Genomic DNA, 23,537 nt, shown 5'->3' with positions numbered 1-23,537 from the left:
AAAGGCAGATGACAGGTCTATGTGGAGGAGGACAGAGTAGTGTTGCTTAGTTAGTAAGTCATTGGTGACATTAGTCCACCAGTCCACCAGTTTCAGTGGAGTGATACGGTCAGAAGCCAGATTGTAAGCGGTCGAAGAGGGAGCAGAAGGAGAGGTGGGAGGACAATTCAAGATGAACTTGTTGTTCCAGTAGTTTAGAGGCATAGGGGAAAAGTGATATGGGGCTACAGGTAGACACAGAGGAGGAGTCAAGGGAGGGCTTTTTGAGGATGGGTGTGATCAAGGCATGTTTGAAGCATGCGAGATGAGAAGTAGTTTTTGTTTTGCTGCAGTGAGTGTGGACTTGAAAGTGGTGAGGGACTATTTGAATGTGATGAAGTGCTCCTTGGAGTGGGATCTTTTCCATCTCCGCTCAGCAACCCTAGAAGCCCATCTCAGTTCTTTAGTCAGGCTGGTGTGACAGGGTTGCTTGTTGATTGTGCAAGCGTTGTGGTGTTATATAAAGCAGCAGCAGCATCTGCATTGTGAAAGAACCTATGTCTGCAAGAGGGAAAAGGGACTCAATTATTATGTGGGTATATTATCTGCCATTGTTATGGAGGAGGCATTTGGCTGGCACTGTAGCACACAGCCCAGATGCTGCACTCTTCCATTTGCAGATTCACTTCTTTAAAATTCTTTTTTTCAGCAGCCGAGGTGTTTATTATAAGCCATAAAGATCCCCTCCCCCATTGTAAATGATAAGATTATTATGCGTCTCCTCGGGGGTGGGGGGTGATCTGTACACAACGCTCCTCCTACCTTTCTGGGGTCACCCCTTATTATAATTTATCATTCTTACTCTCTCCGTACATAATGGAGCCCTGCAGCCGTGGTCAGGGGGGATCTGTTTACCCCTCTGTCATTGCTATAGGCTTTAATTTGCTTTTTCGTGTTCTGAAATCTGCAGATTTCCTGTGGATGTCAGAAATATTCACCAAAGATCGACAGACATCAGTTCCCCTGGAAAATGTGTGATTCTCGAGCCGATGACCTGCCTGCTTCACAAATTGTGAATGGAGAAGAACGTATGGGAAGCGTAGAGGATGCTGCTAAGTTTCCGGGACCCTCTGTCCTCATATAGATAAATAATTTAAAGGGATTTTCCAGTTTTATGTCGCAGCCATTTTTTTTTTATTATTGTTCCCATACATCTAAATGTAAAATTCAAGCAACTTTGTTAAAGGTTTTGTTTAGAAATTTCCCACTGATTTGTGCATACAGCTTCTTTGCAAACCTTTGTGTCTCCATGGTAACAGACTACAAACAACCTCTGTGTAGTCTGAAGCTGCAACTGTCTGCCCTCTACATTCTGTTGGTTAGATGGACAGATAAAATGGAGCATGACTGCAAAACCAGTCTGCTCACTTGGAGCTGCATACACAAAACGGCAGATTTGTAGCCAAGACTATTTATTTGCAGAGTTGATTCAAGACTCTTTTATTTATCAAGGCTCTTGAATATAAAATCTTGCAACTTTACTCCAAGCTTTGCAACTACTTTCAAATAATATATTAATTATAGAGCACATCCAGAGATGAAGTATGCAAACATGGAGACCATCTTTAAGGGTTTGTTCACACATCACAGATTTTGGACTGAGAACGGGATTGCTCGCACTTTTCTCAGCTTTCCCTACTCGAGGAACATGGGTGTGTTTTGCACTGGATGTCGGATTCTGTTTCCCCCCTTTCTGACCTTCCTGTACCTCCATTAATACTGATGAGACTTCCTCTCTTGTCATCATAAATAACAGTGATATTGTGTCCTGGGAACGTGCAGATTGAGGTCAGACCGCTCGTAGAAAGTTACTAACATACAAGCGCCCATTCATCATTGTTTTTGCACCATTTTATTTTTTGTCTAGTCTCACTTATTTTTTCACGTTTTTTTGCTTTTGTCTTTTTTTTTTCCCAGTTCACCATTGCGGCCGAACTTTAGTGTTTCCAAGTGTTTTCGCCTGACTCATAATTTTTTTTTTGCACATTTTTTTCCGGCATTTTAAAATGTTGCTTTTTGACTAGGCGCAAATGTAATGAACCGTGGAGCCATTTTGAAGAATTTGGAGTAAAAAAAAGCCAAATAATACTACAAGTCAAAAAAAAGAAAAGTGACTTAAAAATGTTGCAAATGATGAATGGTGGCAGTATATCTCATACATACGGCGCACAGCGATATTCAGACCCCGCACCATTGTGTAGGGAAAAACTATAAATCGGGCGCAGGGCTTCTTCAGAACAGTGTCCCTTCATTCTTAGAATCTGTGGGGGTCTTAGAAGTCGGACACCCACCCATAATAAAGTAATGGCATATCTTTGTACTGTACCATCAGATAGGAGTACTCCTTTTAAGATCTACCAGTCATGGATAAAATGTTATTTGATGAACTTGACACAACCTAAATTAATTTAATAGCGATTCCTTTGCAGACCTGGAGCTGCTCATTATATGTGTCCCTGTGACAATACTTACAGTGCATTTAGAAGAGCTGACACTCGGCACTTTATCTGTGCTCATCCAGATCCTCCAGCAGCTTTTCACTTTGGGTCTTCTCATTGCCCAGGTTTGTATATGGAAATGTTGCAATATATAAACAGGCATGGCCTAAAGTGTTGGCACCCTTGAAATTGTTCCAGAAAATTATTGCAATTGCACATGTTTTGTTATACACATGTTTATTTCCTTTGCATATATTGGAACAACACAAAGAAAATTAAAAATAAAGGAAAATTGGACATAATTTCACACAAAACCACCAAAATGGTCTGGACAAAATTGTTGGCACTTTTCCAAAATTGTAGGTAAACAACTTTGTTTCAAGCATGTGATGCTCGTTCAAACTCACCTGTGGCAAGTAACAGGTGTGAGAAATGTGAAAATCACACCAAAACCAGATAAAAAGGGGAGAAGTTGACTCAATCTTTGCATTGTGTGTCTGTGTCTCTGTGTGCCATACTAAGCATGGAGAACAGAAAGAGGAGAAGAGAACTGTCTGAGGACTTGAGAATTAAAATTTTTGAATAATATCAAGAATCTCAAGGTTACAAGTCCACCTCCAGAGATCTTGATGTTCCTTTGTCCATGGTGCGCAACATAATCAAGAAGTTTACAACCCATGGCACTGTAGCTAATCTCCATGGACGTGGACGGCAGAGAAAAATTGATGAAACTTTGCAACGCAGGATAGTCCAGATGGTGGATAAGCAGCCCCAATCATGTTCCAAAGAAACTCAAACTGTCCTGCAGGCTCAGGGTGCATCAGTGTCACTGCAAACTATCTGTTGACATTTGAATGAAATTAAACGCTATGGCAGGAGACCCAGGAGGACCCCACTGCCGACACAGAGAAATAAAACAGCTAGACTGCAGTATGCCAAAATGTATGTAAGCTAAAATCCTTGTGGGAAAGCATCTCGTGGACAGATGAGACCAAGATAGAGCTGTTTAGTAAATCACATCATTCTACTGTTTCCTGAAAACAGAATGAGGCCTACAAAGAAAATAACACAGTACCTACAGTCAAATATAGTGGGGGTTCAAAGATGTTTTGGTGTTGTTTTGCTGCCTCTGGCACTGGTTGCCTTAACTGTGTGCAAGTCATCATGAAATTTGAAGATTACCAAAGGATTTTGGGTTGCAATGTAGTGCTCAGTGTCAGAAAGCTGGGTTTGCGTCCTAGGTCATTGGTCTTCCAGTAGGACAATGATCCAAACATAATTCAAGAAGCCCCCAAAAATGGATGGAAACTCTGGAGAGTTCTGAAGTAGCAGCAATGAGTCCCACTGAACACCTGTGGAGAGATCTAAAATTGCTGTTGGGAGAAGGCGCCTTCACATATGAGACCTGGAGCAGTTTGTAAGAGGAGTCATCCAAAACTTCAGTTGAGAGACGTAAGAAGCTTGTTGATGGTTATAGGAAGCCACCGATTGCAGTTATTTATTCCTCAGGGTGTGCAACCAAATATTAAGTTGAGGGTGCCAACAATTTTGTCCGGCCCATTTTTGAAGTTTAGTGTGAAATGATGTCCAATTTGCATTTTTTTCTCTGTTTTTTGTGCTGTTCCAATACACACAAAGGAAATAAACATGTGTATAACAAAACATGTGTAACTGTCATTTTCTGGAACAATATCAATGGTGCCAACACTTTCGGCCATGACTGTGTATATATTTTTATTTTTTTACTCAGTCCTCACCCTCTAACACATTGTAGGTCCATTGCTATTTCATTACCTTATATAACTTCATAGTTATAGACATAGATGGTTATTTTTTGTAAATATAAGTAATTTTGAAATTTACTGCTTGTTAAAATGATCAGCCGTTGTTGAGATATAAACTTTTTTCTTTTCATTTGTTTACAGCTTGTTGCCTTGGAGACCGACCACTGCTGCTAGACAGCAGAGCATGCACAGTGCTTACAAGCTCTTTTCTTTTGAGCTTGTAAACTCCTTTTAAAGCCGCCCAGGATCGCTGGACCGCACGGTTACCTCCTAATCTCGGCTAGTTTCAGTACTTACAAGCTAGACAGCAGCGGCAGTCGGTCTCCTAGGCAACCAGGTGTAAACAAAATAAAAGTGTTAACATGAGTCTGTAGTGGACTGAGAAGTCTAAGGGAGACAGAGGAACCTGGGGGGATGTAGAAACTACTTTGTTGTGCTGTTTGTCAGTTAATAGTAAATTAACAACAGTGTATAATGTATCATTAAAAGAGAATTTATTAAAGGAACAGGAAAATATAAATAAACAGGTTAATTATGTTTCTAACTAGAGACAATCAGGTAGAAGGTAGGAAAGGCAGAGAGTATATTCATTGTGCTATTTTACATATATCAGGAACATCCGATCCTATTCTTCCCCAACATTATCTGTCAGGGAGAGTCAAGAGGCCCTCAAACATATTAGATAGTCGTCCAGTCTCATCGTGATCCCCGAGTTCATTCAACTTTGGGGTCTTTAGAGCAACTTTGTTTCTTACAAGAGAAAAGTTAGTAAGTCCAGAAACCCTTGTACCCCCATCTCGCAAATATTCAGGTTTGTCTCTGCAAGTAGGGGACCTCTTACTGCTTAGTTCTTTATTCACCAGTTGTGGAGACATGCCCATAGTTGGCTTCCAAAAAGAGGACAGAGGTGTCTGGTAGGGACACAGGAGGTTGGAAGGGGGCAGAGGATCTTAAGGGGGGGCAGAGGAGCCTGGAGGAGAAAGATATCGAAAGGGAATATAGTTGTTTTGGGGGCCACAGAGGAGGTTGGAGGGGACAGAGGAACAGAGAGGAGATACAAAAGCCGGGAAGAGATAGAAGATTCTAAAGAGGACATAGGAACCAAGAGTGGGCAGAGGAGCCGAGAGGGACAAAGGAGCCTGGAGGGGGTAGAGGATCCGGTAGGGTCAGAGTAGCTAAGAAAGTACAGAGAAGCCTGGAGGGGATAGAGGTCATGGGAGAGGACAGAGGAACTGAGAGAGGATACCGGAGCTGGGACAGGACAGAGGAGCTGGGAGAGGACAGAGGAGCTGGGACAGGACAGAGGAGCTGGGACAGGACAGAGGAGCTGGGAGAGGACAGAGGAGCTGGGACAGGACAGAGGAGCTGGGACAGGACAGAGGAGCTGGGAGAGGACAGAGGAGCTGGGAGAGGACAGAGGAGCTGGGACAGGACAGAGGAGCTGGGAGAGGACAGAGGAGCTGTGAGAGAGCCTGGAATGGATAGAAGAGTCTGGAGGATACACAAGTTGGGGTTCTGCAGTGTCTTATTTCTTTCCCCCATATATTATTTATATACACTTGTTAAAGTATCTTTACAGAGACCATGAAGCGCTGCTCACACAGCTGCTGAGGTTCGTTACAATGTATCAGTGTAAGAATTCTGGGCCGAAGTCCAGGACAGGAGGTAGATGAGACGACTGCTGCGTTTCGCTCACAGAGGATTGTGACAAATCAATCAGCTGCGCGAGCAGGACTAGGTCGCTGCCCATCACTTTCATCATATTATCGTTGTTTTTTAACAGTTTATTAGTAATAAAGAATAAATGTCACACTCATGGGGAATCAGGGATGAGTCCTGGTAGTGACGTCCGAGGAGCAGCGATGGTGGTATACTCCAGGGCTGGTCGCTTTCATTGGTTATATAATAATTTATTTAGTGAGGGGCGAGCTCATCCACCCCTCCCCCGGTCTCCTTTAATGCGCTGATTCAGATGCATAAATCTAATCACTGGAGCGTTAGTTTGTTTTTTTCCGTGTTGTACTCGCCAGCCCCCATCCGTTCACACACCGGGCACGGTGCCCAGTCAATAAGCAGTTTATCTCTGCAGGCAGCCCCGGCTGATATTACACCTCCGCCTCGATACAGTTTCCTGTAGGATTCTGTAGGCACTCCGCCTCTTTTCCATTTGTATATCGTTCGTTCGTGTTTTCGGCACCCGACGCGTCTTTGAACACCTTGGCTTCTACCGACTCTTTCTCCTTCTTCTTCTTGGTAAAGAGTAGATGTGTTTTGTATCTGTAGAGAGAGTCAAACATGAATGAAGTGAATGTGATCTTTGCTGCAGTACCAAGAACGGCCACTATGCGGTGTGTAGAGCTGAGCTACCCCGGCTATGCACAATCTGTACTACTGGACCGTCAAACAGCTGATCATTGGGGGGGTGCCGGCCGGGTGTCGGACCCCCACCAGTCTGATATTATACTGCCTTGCTTGTAAGAATGTAGCATAAGGTTAAACTTACTTTTTAATGTAGCAAATGGCGAGGACCACAGCCGCTATAAAAAACAGCAGCGCCAGTATGAGCAGCGTCGTAGGTAATCCTGCGGACAATAGAAATAGATTGTAAATCCTTTGCCATGCTTGTCAAGTATTATACATCCGGAGCTGCATTCAAAATTCTGCTGGATTCATGTTGCCGTCGAGCCGTGCATTGTGGGACCTCCTATGTTAGATCACATGACTAAAAGGCGGTGGAAACAAACTTCAATATGTCCTCGAACGACACAAGTGGATTAGGTGTCACGTTATATCCAACACTGGCGCAAAAGCAGAACTGTAAATGCAGCTCCGGATGTGAGTGGAGAAAAAGATCAGTATGAGCGAAGTAAAATATGTGCTAAAAGTGTTATCGAGAAGTGTAAAATGTTTTTGAAAATGTAACACCGTAATTAAAGGTGATAGAAAATAGCGCCACCCTGGTCCTCAGATGGTATATGGTATTGCACCATAGCTGCATTTTAGTGAATAGGATAGAAATGCATACAAAATATAGACGGTTATATCACTCTTCTGGGGAGAAATCAGTCAGAACTTTCTAATCACAGACGTTCACCTGGGTTTTTACACATTAATATAGTGAAAAGTTTGAGTTTTTACCTCCAAATACGACTCTCTCACTTTTTTGAGCCATCTGGTTCTCCTGTTTTGTGGGTGTTAGGGTGTCCAGCGTTGTCGGTAGCGTGGTGGTGGACGTGGACCGCGCCGTCTTCACCGTGGTCACTGATGTTGCGTGTAACGATGTGGTCGAGGCTTTCCGTGTTGGCTGCACGGGCGTCGAGGACGTCTCTCTTGGCTCCCTCTGGGTCTCTGTCTTTAGGCTGGTCGACACCATGGTGGATCGCCCATCTGCACTGCTCGGTGGTGGTTGTGTAACCATGAGCTCAGGCTTACAGGAATTGATCCGGATGTCTGAAATATATGATGGGAGGATTGAGCAGAAAGGGAGGAGGAAAGTAAGAAGTCACCTTCCTGCCCCCATATTAGGGACTTCTTGCCCAAAAAGTGACACATCACTGGAATCAGGGTCTCTGTCCCTACATTATGCTGCTCTCAGATTAAATAGCAAAAACCTCTGTTTTCTCCCAGCTCCTCAGTCCTCTCCCAGCTCCTCTCTCCTCTCCCAGCTCCTCAGTCCTCTCCCAGCTCCTCTGTCCTCTCCCTTTTAATGAATGTATCTTACCCCTTCTCTACCTTTATTCCAGCGATAGTCCTACCTTAAAGCCCCCATACACATTGGATAAGAGTTGGCTAAACCCGCCTGTTTCCCTTAATCTTCTAAAGTGCACAGGGGCCTCCGAACTCTCCCCCGACATCATCAGAAGGAATTTCAATGGCTGCTCCTTTTCTTCAGTGCGGAAATAATCGGGACTCTCTTATAGATGAGCCGTGCGTTACTGTGTATGGGGGGATTCAGGAGAGATACCGGAGCTGATTATTTTCCTGATGTGTATGGGTGACTACAACACTGACTGGAGATTTTGGCGACATGACACTGCCCATAAATTAAGTTAGAGAACGGTGAATGTACCCAGACAAAAAGTTTCCATAGTAAAAATCAAAAATGGGGCAAGAGGGTCGACCATCCCACAAGCTCTTTGGCAATGTTGGGGTCATCACCATAGTCTGTTTCCTCTCTATCTCACTCCTACCCCCCCTTCTTCAGTGATCCCACAGTGTCTGCTTCTAGTAGATGTCTCCATTATGGAGAACCCTTCCAATGTTTAGGTTATATTTTTGCAACATGTTTTTTAAATGTTCAATTAAAGGGTCATCCAGTGAAAACAAGTCATCGTTTATCCTGGGAATAAGTGATAGCTCACGGTTCGGTGGGGGTCCAACCACTGGGATCTGCACTGATCGACAGACGAGGGGATTATTATCCACATAACAGAATGGAGCCGCAGGTTGGACACCCGACCCCCACTGCATTCATTCTCTATGGGGCTGTCGGAAAAAACTGCACTTGGAAGCCCATAGGGAATGACTGGAGCGGCGGTGTTGAACATGCGCACTGATGCTCTATTCTGCTGATCAGTGCGAGCCCCTGAAGGTTGGACCCCCACCAATCAATAACCTATGGTGTGGATAGGTGATAGATTGTTCTCTCTGGACAACCCTTAAGCCAAACAGATGATACCACCCCCATATATTATGCTCTGTGTAGCTGGGCATACCGATATACTATAGCCATTATTAAGGCTGGAGGCCAAATTGCTCATGTGACCAACTCTGTGGGTTTCTCTTTAGGTACTGTCATGGGTTTACCGTGACAGAGAGGAGCCAGAAGACCACAGAGTTCATGTACACCTGCATTGTATAGAAGCACTTCTCTCTACTATTAAATGGTGCTGGTTTCTTTCAGCCGTGCAGGAGTTAATCTGCTCAGCTTTGAGTCTCTGAAGCTTCCTTCTTGGAAGCTCTCAGTTGTGCAGCATCAGCCACTCCCCTCTCCTATATAGTATCTACTCTGGCAATCTTTATTGCCAGTGTTAAGTCTTGTACTGTTGGTGAGGAGTAGAGGATGCGGTGTCCGGTAGAGGCGTTTAAGGAGAGTTGTTCTGTGACTGTTGCTTGGTGTTTTGGCTGTGTGCATAGTCCCATCCTCTTCTATTTTTGTTTATCTTCCTAATCCCTTCAGTGTTTCCCTCTGTTGTCTGTGAGTGCATATTTTGTATGTTTGGTATTTTCATTTATCCCTGTACGTCCTTTCCTTTTTTGTCTGGTTTGTATATTTACATACACTATTCCTCCCCACTTCCCTGAGTGGGGGAGGGACAGATAAGGGCTGATTCAGGAGAACAGCAAGGTAAGTAGCTCCAGCATCTTCACCATCAGAAGTAACCTGGGGAGCAGGGATAGCTAGGATGCCACTAGCGTTAGGGACAGAGTAAGAGCCCCTGGTGTCACGCCAGGCGTGAGTGCAACACAGAGAATCATGCCAAGTGTGAGTGCAACACAGGGGGGAAAGGGAAAGGGAGCCCAGACACTATTGAAAGGGGGAAGTGGTGACCTCCTAAACTGTACTCGCGTCACCCTGTCTTCCCCTACCGTCCCTATACAGCCTCCACAGCTGTCGCCGATCACGTGCCTCGCCCTACTGTCATTGGCGTAAGGCTACAACTGGGGGTGGAAGGAGATGAGCACTAGTCAACCTGCGCTAGCACTCTACAGACAAGGGGGAAAGACAACACACAGGAATAACAGCTTAGCTTTAGAAGAACTCCAACAGTGAACACGGCCTCCAGACTCCAGAGAGGACGTGATGCTGCTTCAGCCAAGTTCCAAGTAGAAATGAGTATAACTGGCGACGCCCACCTACACACACCAGGTATATATACACCCAGACTAAAGGGAGGTAGTCGCTGGGTCCTAAATACAGCCTCCTATCTAGGCAGCTGTCTGCATTGCCAAATGTGGAGATCTCCTGCAAACCACTGCAGGGTGACTGTCTTTCACCTCTGACACTCTCATTGTTAGAACCTTGCTCTTAGGTTTTTTTTCCTTTGCTGGTCACATGACCTTGTTGGCCTATTTAATCCTGCTCCGCCCTTCTGGCTTTGCTGGACTTCATTGTATAACTACTTTCTAGCTAGCCTGTGCTCTGTATCTAACTCTGTTAGTTTGCTTGGTCTACGGACCTCTATGTTCTATATATTTTGTTTGTTCGTCTGTCTGCTACTATTTCTGTTAGGAGGTGTCCTATATTCCTCCCAGTCCTTAGTACTTGTAGGGATTCCTTCCCCACATCTATAGGTCTCCGTACAGACTAGCTTAGGACTTTAGCAGGTCTGATCACAGGATCAGGTTCCCTGTTACATCGTAGGGATTCAGCTGAGTTCTATCGTAGGGACAGATCTCCTCTCTTTCCTTAGCTCTGGTAGCAGAACATAACAGTAAGTCCAGCCTGCAAATTCTCTAAGGAAAGATTTTTCTGTTCCATCATGGTGTCGGTTCAGGATTTGGCTCATCGCCTGCAGGGACTCTCTCTGGAGGTGGCCGAGCTCCGTCAGCACGTGAGTAGCTGTCCTGGAGCACATTTCTTGGAGCCTAAGGTATGTTTGCCGGATTTATTTTTTGGTGAACACCGAGAATTTTTTTCATTTAAAAATGCTTGCTTATTGTATTTTCGTTTGAGACCCAAGTCCTCTGGGGATGAATCCCAGCGCATAGGGTTCATAATGTCACTTTTGCGCAAAGAGCCTCAGGAGTGGGCCTTTTCTTTGCAACCTAGTGATACATGCTTCAGATCAGTGGATAGTTTTTTTTCTGCTTTGGGACTATTATATGATGATCCTGACCGTGTCGCATCAGCTGAGACTGAGTTGAGACGTTTGAAACAGGGATCAGGTAATGTGGAAAAATATTGTACTCATTTCCGTCGTTGGTCTACTCAAACAGGGTGGAACGATTCTGCTCTGAAAAGTCTATTTCTTGCTGGGCTCAATGAAAGGGTTAAAGACCTGCTAATTGCTTATCCTACACCTGAAGATTTGCAACAGGCTATGCAATTAGCTATACGAGTGGATAGGAGACTGCGTGCAAGGGTTAATGAGAGCAAATCCTCTGCTATGTCAGTTTCTGGTTATGAGAATGTGTGTACTAACAGTGGTGAACCGATGGAGATTGGATCGGTGGCACCTCGCTCTCAAGAAAAAGACCGTAGATTTTTTGAAGGCTTGTGTTTCTATTGCGGAAATCTGGTTATTTGATTAAAGGCTGTGAGCTTCGTATGAAGAAAGAAAAAAAAAATGGTCAGTCATGCCCGTATTGCCTGTTTAAATTCCAAGGGTGTATTTTTAGCTGCTTCCACGATTGCTCAGGAAAAATTAATGGAATTTCGGGTGTTTGTTGATTGCGGGTCTACTCTGAATGTGATTGATGGGGGATTCTTGGAAAGACTCAATTTAAAACCCGAACCTTTATCATCCCCCATTGCTGTGGTTTCTGTGGATGGTTCCCCTTTGAAGAATATTACTCTCAAGGTCTGTGAATTTCCTCTCACTATTAATGGTGTTCACCATGAGAAATTGGATTTGGTAGTTTTGAATAACTTGCCTTCTCCAGTAATATTGGGATTGCCCTGGTTAAAATTTCACAATCCTGTACTGGATTGGTCTACCAGTGAAATTAAATCCTGGAGCCATAAATGTTATGACAAGTGTTGTAACGGGCGTATTGCAGCTTTGGATAGGGGAGAATTGCCTGTTCCTATTCAGGATTTTTGGAGAGTTTTTTCTGAGAAGGAATCGCAGGTTTTGCCTCCCCATAGAGACTATGATTGTTCTATTGAATTTGTCCCTGGAGCGACTCTTCCTAAAAGTCGTTTATTTAACCTTACTATTCCTGAGAGAAAGGCTTTGGAGGAATACATACAGACAAGTTTGGCCGCCGGTCACATTAGGCCCTCTAAGTCTCCTGTGGCGGTTGGATTTTTTTTTGTAAAAAAAAAGGACGGCGGTTTACGTCCTTGTCTGGATTTTCGTGAGATTAACAAAATTACTGTACGCAATCCTTACCCACTGCCATTGATTCCTGATCTGTTTAACCAGTTAATGGGGGCCAAGTGGTTCTCTAAAATTGACCTTAAGGGGGCATACAATCTGTTGCGCATGAAGGAGGGTGACGAATGGAAGACTGCTTTTAACACTCCTGTGGGTCATTTTGAGAATCTGGTTATGCCTTTTGGTCTTACTAATGCTCCTGCATTTTTTCAGAATCTTATTAATGACATCCTTAGACCTTTGATCGGCAAAAATGTGGTTGTGTATTTGGATGACATTTTGATTTATTCGCCAGATCTGGAGTCTCATTGGCGGAGCGTACGTGAGGTATTACAGTTATTAATGGACAATTCGCTTTTTGCTAAGCTAGAGAAATGTGAGTTCGCTGTACAGAGAATTAGTTTTTTGGGCTACATTATCTCCAGCGAAGGTTTTGAGATGGACCCGGTTAAAGTTCAAGCTGTACAGGAATGGCCTAGGCCTATTGGTTTGAAATCGATACAGAGGTTTTTAGGTTTCGCCAATTATTACAGAAAATTCATAAAAAATTTTTCTAGTATTGTCAAATTACTGACCGATCTCACCAGGAAAGGTGCTGATGCGGTTCAGTGGTCTTCTGAGGCCATTGAAGCTTTTGTGTATCTCAAGGAGAGGTTCACCTCTGCTCCCATCCTTATGCAGCCTGATGTGACTAAGCCGTTTTTGGTTGAGGTTGATGCTTCCTCTGTGGGGGTTGGCGCAGTATTGTCTCAGGATAACGGGGATGGATTACATCCCTGTGCCTTTTTTTCAAAAAAATTTTCGGAGACTGAACTGAATTACGATATTGGTAATCGGGAATTGCTGGCTATTAAACTCGCATTTGAACACTGGCGCCACTTCTTGGAAGGTGCGGAATTTCCCGTTCAGGTTCTTACGGATCATAAAAATCTGATATATCTTGATGCTGCCAAGCGCCTGAATGCCCGTCAGGCTAGGTGGGCACTGTTTTTCTCGCGGTTTAATTTCTCCGTTACTTACATCCCTGGTACTAAGAATGTTAAGGCGGATGCCTTGTCTCGCAGTTTTTCTCCCATAGTCGGTGCTGAGAAAGAGGAGAACATTTTACAAGAAGGTGTTGTGATAGCTGCTTTGGACTCCGTTTTGGAAGATGAGATTCTTAAAGCTCAGGAGAATGCCCCATCTAACACTCCTCATGGGAGGTTGTTTGTGCCTGGGACCTTTAGGAGAGATTTGTTTGTTGAGTGTCACGAATCTCGGTTGGCAGGTCATCCCGGAATCTCTGAGACCAAGAGACTGGTGGGTCGCAGTTTTTGGTGGCCTGGATGGCAGAAGGAAGTCATTAAGTGGGTGCGCCAATGTACTATATGTGCTAGATCTAAGTCCTCACATACTCCTGCTGCGGGGTTGCTTTGTCCTTTGGAGGTTCCCAGTGCTCCTTGGACACATTTGGCTATGGACTTTATAACTGACCTTCCCCCCTCTGAGGGTTTTACTGTCATCTGGGTGGTCGTGGACCGTTTTAGCAAGATGTGTCACTTGGTTCCCTTCATCAAACTGCCCTGCGCTAAAACTCTCGCTAAGGCCTTTGTCAAGGAAATTGTCAGACTTCATGGCGTTCCTACTGACATTGTTTCTGATAGGGGACCTCAGTTCGTGGCTCGTTTTTGGCGTGCCTTTTGTGACAGGTTGGGAGTTCATTTGTCGTTCTCGTCCGGATATCATCCTGAATCTAATGGCCAGACAGAAAGGAAAAACCAGGATGTTGAGCAGTTCTTGCGTTGTTTTGTGGCAGACAATCAAGAGGGGTGGTCTGAGTTTCTGCCACTTGCTGAATTTGCTCTGAACAATCATACATCTTCTTCTGCTGGTTGTTCGCCTTTTTTTTGTTGTACTGGGAGACATCCGTCGTTTGGGTCGTTCTCCAAGTTGGGATCTGCCGTGCCTGAGGAGGAGAATTTTTCCGGTGATTTGGAGAGAGTTTGGATGGATGTGCGTGGTAATCTTCAGGAGGCCAACAGAAAATCTAAAGACTACTTTGATAGGAAACGACAGGAGGTTTTGTTCGCTGTTGGTGACATGGTTTGGTTGTCCTCTAGGAATCTGCGGTTGAGGATTCCTTCTAAGCAATTGGGTCCCAAGTTTGTAGGGCCCTTTAAGGTGCTTCAGGTTGTCAACCAATCTGCTGTTAGGTTGGAGGTTCCTACCTCCTGGAGAATTAATCCGGTATTTCATGTCTCTCTGTTGAAAAAAGCTGTTGTATCGGATTGTGACGCCTCTGCCTCTGTTCCTCCGGTGGTGGAGGACGGGGAATATGAAATTTCTCGCATCCTTAACTCTAGACGGTATAGAGGTAGTTTGCAGTATCTTGTGGCCTGGAAAGGTTTCGGACCCGAGGATAACTCTTGGGTGAGGTCGGATGATGTTTCCGCGTCCAGACTTATCAGAGCGTTTCACAGGAGATTTCCTGATAAGCCTGGTCCTAGGGGATCCGGAGGATCCTCTTAGAAGGGGGGGTACTGTTAGAACCTTGCTCTTAGGTTTTTTTTCCTTTGCTGGTCACATGACCTTGTTGGCCTATTTAATCCTGCTCCGCCCTTCTGGCTTTGCTGGACTTCATTGTATAACTACTTTCTAGCTAGCCTGTGCTCTGTATCTAACTCTGTTAGTTTGCTTGGTCTACGGACCTCTATGTTCTATATATTTTGTTTGTTCGTCTGTCTGCTACTATTTCTGTTAGGAGGTGTCCTATATTCCTCCCAGTCCTTAGTACTTGTAGGGATTCCTTCCCCACATCTATAGGTCTCCGTACAGACTAGCTTAGGACTTTAGCAGGTCTGATCGCAGGATCAGGTCCCCTGTTACATCGTAGGGATTAAGCTGAGTTCTATCGTAGGGACAGATCTCCTCTCTTTCCTTAGCTCTGGTAGCAGAACATAACACTCATGACACCAGGTCCCAGGTTATCAGACAGCGGTATCGTGACAGGTCCATTTGGTGCCATATGATGATGCCCAGGAGGCTATAAACCAATGGTGGCCACCGTCCAGCCACACTTCCTCAGTAGTAATCCTAAAGTTCTCATTGTTTTTGGCCACCTTCAGAGATGTCACCAGTTGGCTGTAGGGCCATTTGCAGCTGGTAGTCACAGACACCAGAGACGTGAAGGTGACAGAAGCGGTGGCCATAAGTTCTGTCCGAAGCTCTCGGGAATGCTTCGGCCTTGCCCCTACCCCATCCACGCTCAGCCCACTTTAGTAGCAGTCATGTTTACTCACCAGATGCATTAAAACAGTAGGCGCTGAAGAGTATTTTGTGGAGATCGATCTTCCAGGTGAGGACCCCAGTTTTGTTCCTGCCACAGTTTTCGTTGTTTTGAATCCTTGGAATCACCCCAAATTGTTCCGATACCCATCCATAACTGCAAAGAACGGAAAGAACTGATTATGTGTCAGTCTTCACTGCAGTTCTATTGCATTCTATTCATATAACAGTGCAAAAGAGAATATAAAATGATTGGACGACTTACTTGCACGTCTCATAGCCAAATCCCTTGGCCTTCTCCACCTGAGCCTTGTTGGCAAGCTGTAAGCCCAGCTCCTGGCACGCGGTTTCCGCCATTGTGTAGTTGAATTTCTGTGAACGGTCTTGATTCTCCACCAGAACTACGCCGGCTATTCTGCATTTCGATTGTATCAGGTCTGGAACAGACACAACGAAGGATAAAGGTGTATAGCAAGCAAGGGGTTAAAACCGCTGGTTGGGAATTTGCCATCAACTGGCAGACAAAGGGTGCAAAGATTTTATCTTTCTTAAAGGAACTGTACTGTGAATAAATCTAAATTCCTTCATTTTGTATTCTTTTCCAATTTCAACATGTCTGCTTGGTGTCAGTGAATTGCAAAATTCTTGTTTATACTCGTTGGCTTTAAGACCCATTGTGATCAAATACTTCTCACAGCTGAGAGCTTGTTACAGTTGTATCCAGTCTAGGCAATCTGCAACATAGTCTTGAGTCCTCCTGACTGTTTACGTTTTACCTTCACTGTTACACTGTGACAAACCTGCAGCTGAGAAGTGAGATTTTTGCTGATGATATGTTGTCCAGAAGTATTAGATCTAGAGAAGTTTTTCGGCATCTGAATATAAATAAGTTTGATATTCTGCATTTTCCTCCCAAGTCTAAATGAAGATGTTCAAAGTCATTTAAAAGTAAAGTGTCATCAGAAATTGACCATTTTTTTAAAATCAGGTTTTTATGGTTAAAGTATTTTTTTTTAAATAAACATAATTTTTTTTTACATCTTTCATGTCATATTTATATCTATATTAGAAAAAAATCTTGTAATGTAATTTTCACACCAGCCACTAGGGCTAATATTAGACTCCATCTCTCTGTTCTCTACAGTAGTAACACTGATCATCACTAGACAACAATCAGCAGCAATAGACGGCCACAAACTCTAATTTTGCATAGAAACATTATATATCTGAACATGCATTAATCTGGGGAAAGGTCATTGTGCAGGTAGAGGGAGGAGGTGAGCTGTGACATCACCTATTGTGAATGATGGATCAATCAATCCTGTGTTATCCACCTTATATATAGAATTGCTATCTGTAATCCTGTCTGTGATAATGAGACTGCTGAAAATTTGTCAGTACAGAGGAGAAAGTATGAGTGTAGTATTAACCCTAGTATCCAGTGCGAACATTTCAAGATATATATATATACCGTGTAATCTTGCAATTTTCAGGATTACAGTGGAACATACCAATTCTTGGCAGGTGGCAATTTGATATATATATATATATATATATTATATATATATATATATATATATATATATATATATATATATATATATAGTGGATGAAATAAGTATTGAACACGTCACCACCAAGTTTCTCAGTAAATATATTTCTAAAGGTGCTATTGACATGAAATTGTCACCAGATGTCGGTGACAACCCATCCAATCCACACAGGCAAAGAAATCATCCATAGATGTCCAGAAATTATGTGTAATAATGAGAAATGACACACGGAAAAAGTATTGAAAACGCTTACTGAACTGTATTTAATATGTCATACAAAAGCCTTTGTTGGTGATGAAGCTTCAAGACGCATCCTGTATGGAGAAACTAGTCGCAGGCATTGCTCAGGTGGGATTTTGTCTCATTCTTCCACACAAGCACTCTTCGCATCCTGAAGCTTCTGTGGGCTCCTTCTAGGAGCTCTGAGCTTTAGTTCCTTCCATAACTTTTCTATTGGATTCAGGTCCGGTGATCAGCTCGGCCATTCTAGCAGCTTTTTTTCCTTTCTCTGAAACCAATTGAGTTTCCTTGTCTGTGTGTTTGGGATCATTATCTTGCTGACATGTTCACCCTTGTTTCATCTGCATCATCCTTGTAGATGGCAGCAGATTTTTATCAAGAATGTCTCGGTACATTTGTCCATTCATCCTTCCTTCATACATGAAGTTTGCTAGTGCCGTATGCTGAAAAACAGCCCCACACCATGATGTTCCCACCCCCAAACTTCACTGTTGGTATGGTATTTTGGGGTGATATACAGTGCCTTTCACTTCCAAACATGGTGTGTATTTTGGCATCCAAAGAGTTCAATTTTGGTCTCATCTCACCAGACTATATCCTCCCAGTATTTCACAGGCTTGTCTAAATGTTATTGACAAAACTTTAAACGCGCTTGAACATACTTTTTGTTCAGCAATGGAGTCTTGCATGGTAAGCATGCATACAGGCCATGGAGGTTGAGTGTATTACTTATAGTTTTCTTTGAAACAGTTGTGCCTGCTGAGACCTTTCTATAGCTCTTCACAGGTTGTCCTTGGCTATTGGACAACTCTTCTGATAATTCTTTTCACTCATCTGTCTTGTGGGGACACCTGGTCGTGGGCGGTTTATGGTGAAATAATGTTCTTTCCACTCCTGGATTATGGCCCCAGCACTGCTCACTGGAACCTTCAGAAGTTTACAAATTCTTCTGTAACCAATGCCATCAGTATGTTTTGCAACAATAAGATTATGAAGGTCTTGAGACAGCTCACTGGTTTTACCCATCATGAGATGTTTCTTGAGTGGCACCTTGATAATGAGACATCAGTTGAACCAGCTGATAGTGAAAAATAATAAGTGGCAGGATTGTGTTCTAATTACTGTTTGATTTCAGCCGGTGTCATGACTTTCCACAGCTTTCTCTCTTTTGCTCTCTTTCTTCATGTGTTCAACACCATTTCCCTGTGTCATTTCTCATTATTACACATAACTTACCGTATTTTTCAGACTATAAGACGCACTTTTTTCCTCCAAAATTTTGGAGGAAAGTGGGGGGTGCATCTTATAGTCCGAATACTATATTATTGTATGGCGTGGTGGTCGGTGTGGGGGAGCGGCAGCAAGGGATCAGGGGGCACAGGTGGCAGCAGCCGCCTGCTGCAGCCTACCCTGTGCCCGCTACTAAAGAAAATGAATATTCCCTGCTCCTCACGCCCATGAGCGTGGAAAGCAAGGAATATTCACTTTTCTTAATAGCCGGCACACTGTAGACGCAGCACTGCTCCTGCTGCCGCTCTGCGGTCAGTGTGCCCACTATTGAAGCTCATGAATATTCCCTACAACCCACTCCCATGGGTTGTAGTGAATATTCATGGTCTTTAATAGCAGGCACACTGACCACAGAGCGGCAGCAGGAGCAGTGCTGCGGCTACAGTGTGTGCGCTATTGAAGAGACTGAATGGTCACTGCTCCCCACGCACAGAGTCTCGGCATGGGGAGCAGTGACTATTCCAGCACAGCGTCTCACACTGTGTGAGGGCGCATGGCAGGGACGCCATGCGTGCCCTGCCATGCGCGGCTCACACAGTGAGAGTGTCGGCAGCAGAGCAGGACAGTGATGGAGGAGAGAGGAGGTGAGTATAATGGTTTATTTTTTTGTGGGCAGCGTGATGGGGGCTCAAGGAGTGCCATGCATACCAGGATGGGGGCTCAGAGGGTGCCATACATACCAGGATGGTGGCTCAGAGGGTGCCATGCATACCAGGATGGGGGCTCAGAGGGTGCCATGCATACCAGGATGGGGGCTCAGAGCAGAGGGTGCCATGCATACCAGGATGGGGGTTCAGAGGGTGCCATACATACCAGGATGGGGGCTCAGAGGGTGCCATGCATACCAGGATGGGGGCTCAGAGCAGAGGGTGCCATGCATACCAGGATGGGGGCTCAGAGGGTGCCATACATACCAGGATGGGTGATCAAGGGGTGCCATGGATACCAGGATGGGGATCATGGGAGTGCCATGCATACCATTATGGGGTATCAAGGGGTGTCATGCATACCAGAATGGGGATGAGGGGGGCCATGCATACCAGGATGGGTGATCAAGGGGTGCCATGCATACCTGGATGGGGGCTCAAGGGGTGCCATACATACCAGGATGGAGAATATTAACAGAATTGGGGGACATTAACCCAATACCAGTGTCAGCAGCAGACCCCCTCCCCCATAACAGGGCATCATGACCACATTTTTTGCTTACTTTTTTTATGGTCCGGTGCGTCTTATAGTCCAAAAACTACAGTAATTTCTGGACATTTATGGATGATTTCTTTGCTTGTGTGGATTGGATGGGTTGCCACCGACATCTGGTGAGAATTTCATGTCAATAGCACCTTTAGAAATATATTTACTTAGAAAACTGATGACTTATTTCACCCGCAGTGTGTAGATAATAGATATAGATATATTAGGGTTGATACTAGACTTATACTATTTCTCTTTACAGATGAATTTTCAGCAGCCTAATTATCATCACATACAGTATTTTTATTTATATGTATATTGAAAAAAAAACTTTTCAAAAAGCCTTTAATGTATAGCAAAGATTTATGAAATATTTTTCCTTATAAATAGTGATATGAAAATTGAAAAAAATAAATGAGTAAAAAAAAATTGCATAATTGAATATAAAACTCTGATTTATACAATATGTCATTTTCTGATTATACATTCCTTTTAAATCCATGAAATCTTGATAGAGAGTCTTCATTAGACTCCTGGAGCTTCTCGCCTATAATCCTGACTAATGAGCCTGTTCCTCGCTCTACTGTGCGGTAAAACGTGACAGTCTAGAGATGCGCCAGATTTATCAAATTGGGCCAGTCTAAGTCTAGACTGTCTAAAAATGGAACAGTTTAGTAAATCTGCCCCAACATCACTAGACCAGCTGGTTGGTTTTATTAGACAGATGAAGAGATCACCCGCAGGGAGAACACACTCCCAACAATTGTGCTCAAAAAGTTACTAAAAAGTACCAGGATAAGTAAGGAGAAGCAATCCCAAGTCACTGATATCCCTGGGAAGATGGGAAAGTCAGGATCAGAACAAAGTTTCCTCCACTATATTAAAGAATCTTCTGTTGGTCTGTGTCACATAATCCTGCAAAAAGTCACTGTGATTCAGCGCTGCTCAATAATACACTCCAAGGTGGAGACAGGAATACGTGTTATAACCACCGGATAATTGTTTTCATGGAAGAGTATACAGGTGCATCTCACTAAATTAGAATATCATCAAAAAGTTAATTTATTTCAGTTCGTCAATACAAAAAGTGAAACTCATATATTATATAGAGTCATTACAAGCAGAGTGATCTATTTCAAGGGTTTATTTCTGTTAATGTTGATGATTATGGCTTACAGCAAATGAAAACACAAAAGTCATTATCTCATAAATGAAAATAATTAACAAAAAAAACCTGCAAAGACTTCCTAAGCATTTAAAAAAGTCCCTTAGTCTGTTTCAGTAGGCTCCACAATCATGGAGAAGACTGCTGACTTGACAGATGTCCAGAAGGCAGTCATTGACACACTCCACAAGGTCCCAGAGTCTGGAGGAAGAGTGGAGAGGCCACAATCCAAGCTGCTGAGGTCTAGTGTGAAGTTTCCACAATCAGTGATGGTTTGGGGAGCCATGTCATCTGCTGGTGTAGGTCCACTGTGTTTTATCAAGACCAAAGTCAGCGCAGCTGTCTACCAGGACATTTTAGAGCACTTCATGCTTCCCTCTGCCGACAAGCTTTTTGGAGATGGAAATGTCATTCACCAGCAGGACTTGGCCCCTGTCCACACTACCAAAAGTACCAATACCTGGTTTACACACAACAGTATCACTGTGCTTGATTGGCCAGAAAACTCGCCTGACCTTAACCCCATAGAGAATCCATTATAGAGAATCTATGGGGTATTGTCAAGAGGAAGATGAGACACCAGACCCAACAATGCAGACAAGCTGAAGGCTGCTATCAAAGCAACCTGGGCTTCCATAACCCCTCAGCAGGGCCACAGGCTGATCCCTCCATGCCATGCCACATTGCCGCACTGATGCAGTAATTGATGCAAAAGGAGCCCCGACCAAGTATTGAGTGCATTTACTGAACATACATTTCAGTAGGACATTTCGGATTTTAAGAATATTTTTCAAGCTGTTGTTATAAAGTATTCTAATTTACTGAGATAATGACTTTTGTGTTTTCATTGGCTGTAAGCCATATTCAGCAGCATTAACAGAAATAAACACTTGAAATAGATCACTCTGTGTGTAATGACTCTCTCTCTCTCTAATATATATATATATATATATATATATATATATATATATATATATATTAGAGAGAGAGAGTACACACAGGGTACATATATATATACATATATACACACACACGTTACACTACAACCCCCAACATGATCCAACCACTGGGCATGACTATCATACTCTATACAAAGAAGACTACAACCCCCAACATGACCCAACCACTGGACATGACCACAATACAATGCTATTATAATCTACACATAGAGCACTACAACCCCCAATGCCACTCCATTGTACATGACCTTACTAGAATTCTATTGAGCTTTATAGGTAAACCACTACAACCCTCAACATAATCTAACCAACGGACATGTCCATTGTGCAATTTTATTATGCTCTCTACATACATAAAACACTGCAACCCCCATTGTGCTCCAACAACTGGGCATGTCAGTAATACAATTCTAATATCTTCAATATTCAGAAGACTACAACCCCCAACGTAGTCTAACCAACGGGCATGACCATTATACATTTCAATTACTTTCTATGGTTAGAAGACTACAATCCGCAACATGTGCTGACCACTAGACATGCCCCTAATAGAATTCAATACATAAAATACTACAACTCTCAGCGTGCCCCGACCACTGGCTATGACCATAATATAACCCTAGAAGACATTCGCCAGGGTCTGACTGGTTGCAGTGATCAAGCAGCCGTTTATGGGTCCTCAGAATCATATCACATGGTGGTCCGCTACTAGATCCACTACATCCACCATCATCCATCCTTAGGACGGAGCTGTGGATTGCTCCTCGGTTTTCTATCTCTGGTAATTTCTCCATGTTTCTTCTAGTTTTTTAGTCTAGATTCCATCATCTTATCAGAGTCCTATGTGCAGAGAATATAAGGGGATCCGGTACGTACCTTTCACATCTATAGATGAGACCAATAAATAACCCCCCAGGATGAAGGAAAAGTGCAAAAATCGAACCCCAAAATGATAAGACATGTTATAGTAAGGGGGTCCGGCGATCTGCTAGTGATCCTCTCTGTCAGATCATGTGAATGAAAGTCTAGTACCCTGAGAATAAGACATCCGCTCCATAAACATCTCCTGTCACTCCGAGGACAATGGGTGGAAACTCCTGACGTATGAAGCCCCCGATCTACTCCGTGGACAGATGTCTGGAATATTGTAGTTCTGCTGATTCAGACGACATGGAGAACAGAGGAAACGCGATAACACAAAACCTAGGAAGAGAACGTGTAAATAACTGCGGATTTATTACACTGCGTCCCCTGTCACCCCCACCCCATAAACACCCAGAATCTATCTTCTTATATTTAGGAGCAGTATTATAATAGTTATATTCTTGTACATAGGGGGCAGTATTATAGTAGTTATATTCTTGTACATAGGGGGCAGTATTATAGTAGTTATATTCTTGTACATAGTGGCAGTATTATAGTAGTTATATTCTTGTACATAGGGGCAGTATTATAGTAGTTATATTCTTGTACATAGGGAGCAGTATTATAGTAGTTATATTCTTGTACATAGGGGCAGTATTATAGTAGTTATATTCTTGTACATAAGGGGCAGTATTATAGTAGTTA

General features: G+C 43.5%; 1 protein-coding gene across 1 annotated transcript; it reads right to left on the bottom strand.

Moving 5' to 3' along the window:
- Nucleotides 1-4,731: 4,731 nt before the first annotated feature.
- Nucleotides 4,732-23,060, bottom strand: LYVE1 (lymphatic vessel endothelial hyaluronan receptor 1). The gene is made up of 6 exons (XM_073658304.1): nucleotides 22,845-23,060; nucleotides 15,833-16,004; nucleotides 15,582-15,724; nucleotides 7,400-7,711; nucleotides 6,765-6,843; nucleotides 4,732-6,538 (listed from the first exon to the last, which is right to left on the bottom strand). The coding sequence occupies exons 1-6, from the start codon at nucleotides 22,927-22,929 to the stop codon at nucleotides 6,367-6,369; spliced, it is 963 nt and encodes a 320-aa protein (XP_073514405.1). The 5' UTR covers nucleotides 22,930-23,060; the 3' UTR covers nucleotides 4,732-6,366.
- Nucleotides 23,061-23,537: the final 477 nt, after the last annotated feature.

This window comes from Phyllobates terribilis, unplaced genomic scaffold, assembly GCF_046119375.1.
Source record: "Phyllobates terribilis strain yellow unplaced genomic scaffold, ASM4611937v1 Scaffold_13__5_contigs__length_258822181, whole genome shotgun sequence".
NCBI lineage: Eukaryota > Metazoa > Chordata > Amphibia > Anura > Dendrobatidae > Phyllobates > Phyllobates terribilis.
This window is presented reverse-complemented; position numbering and strand designations above follow the sequence as displayed.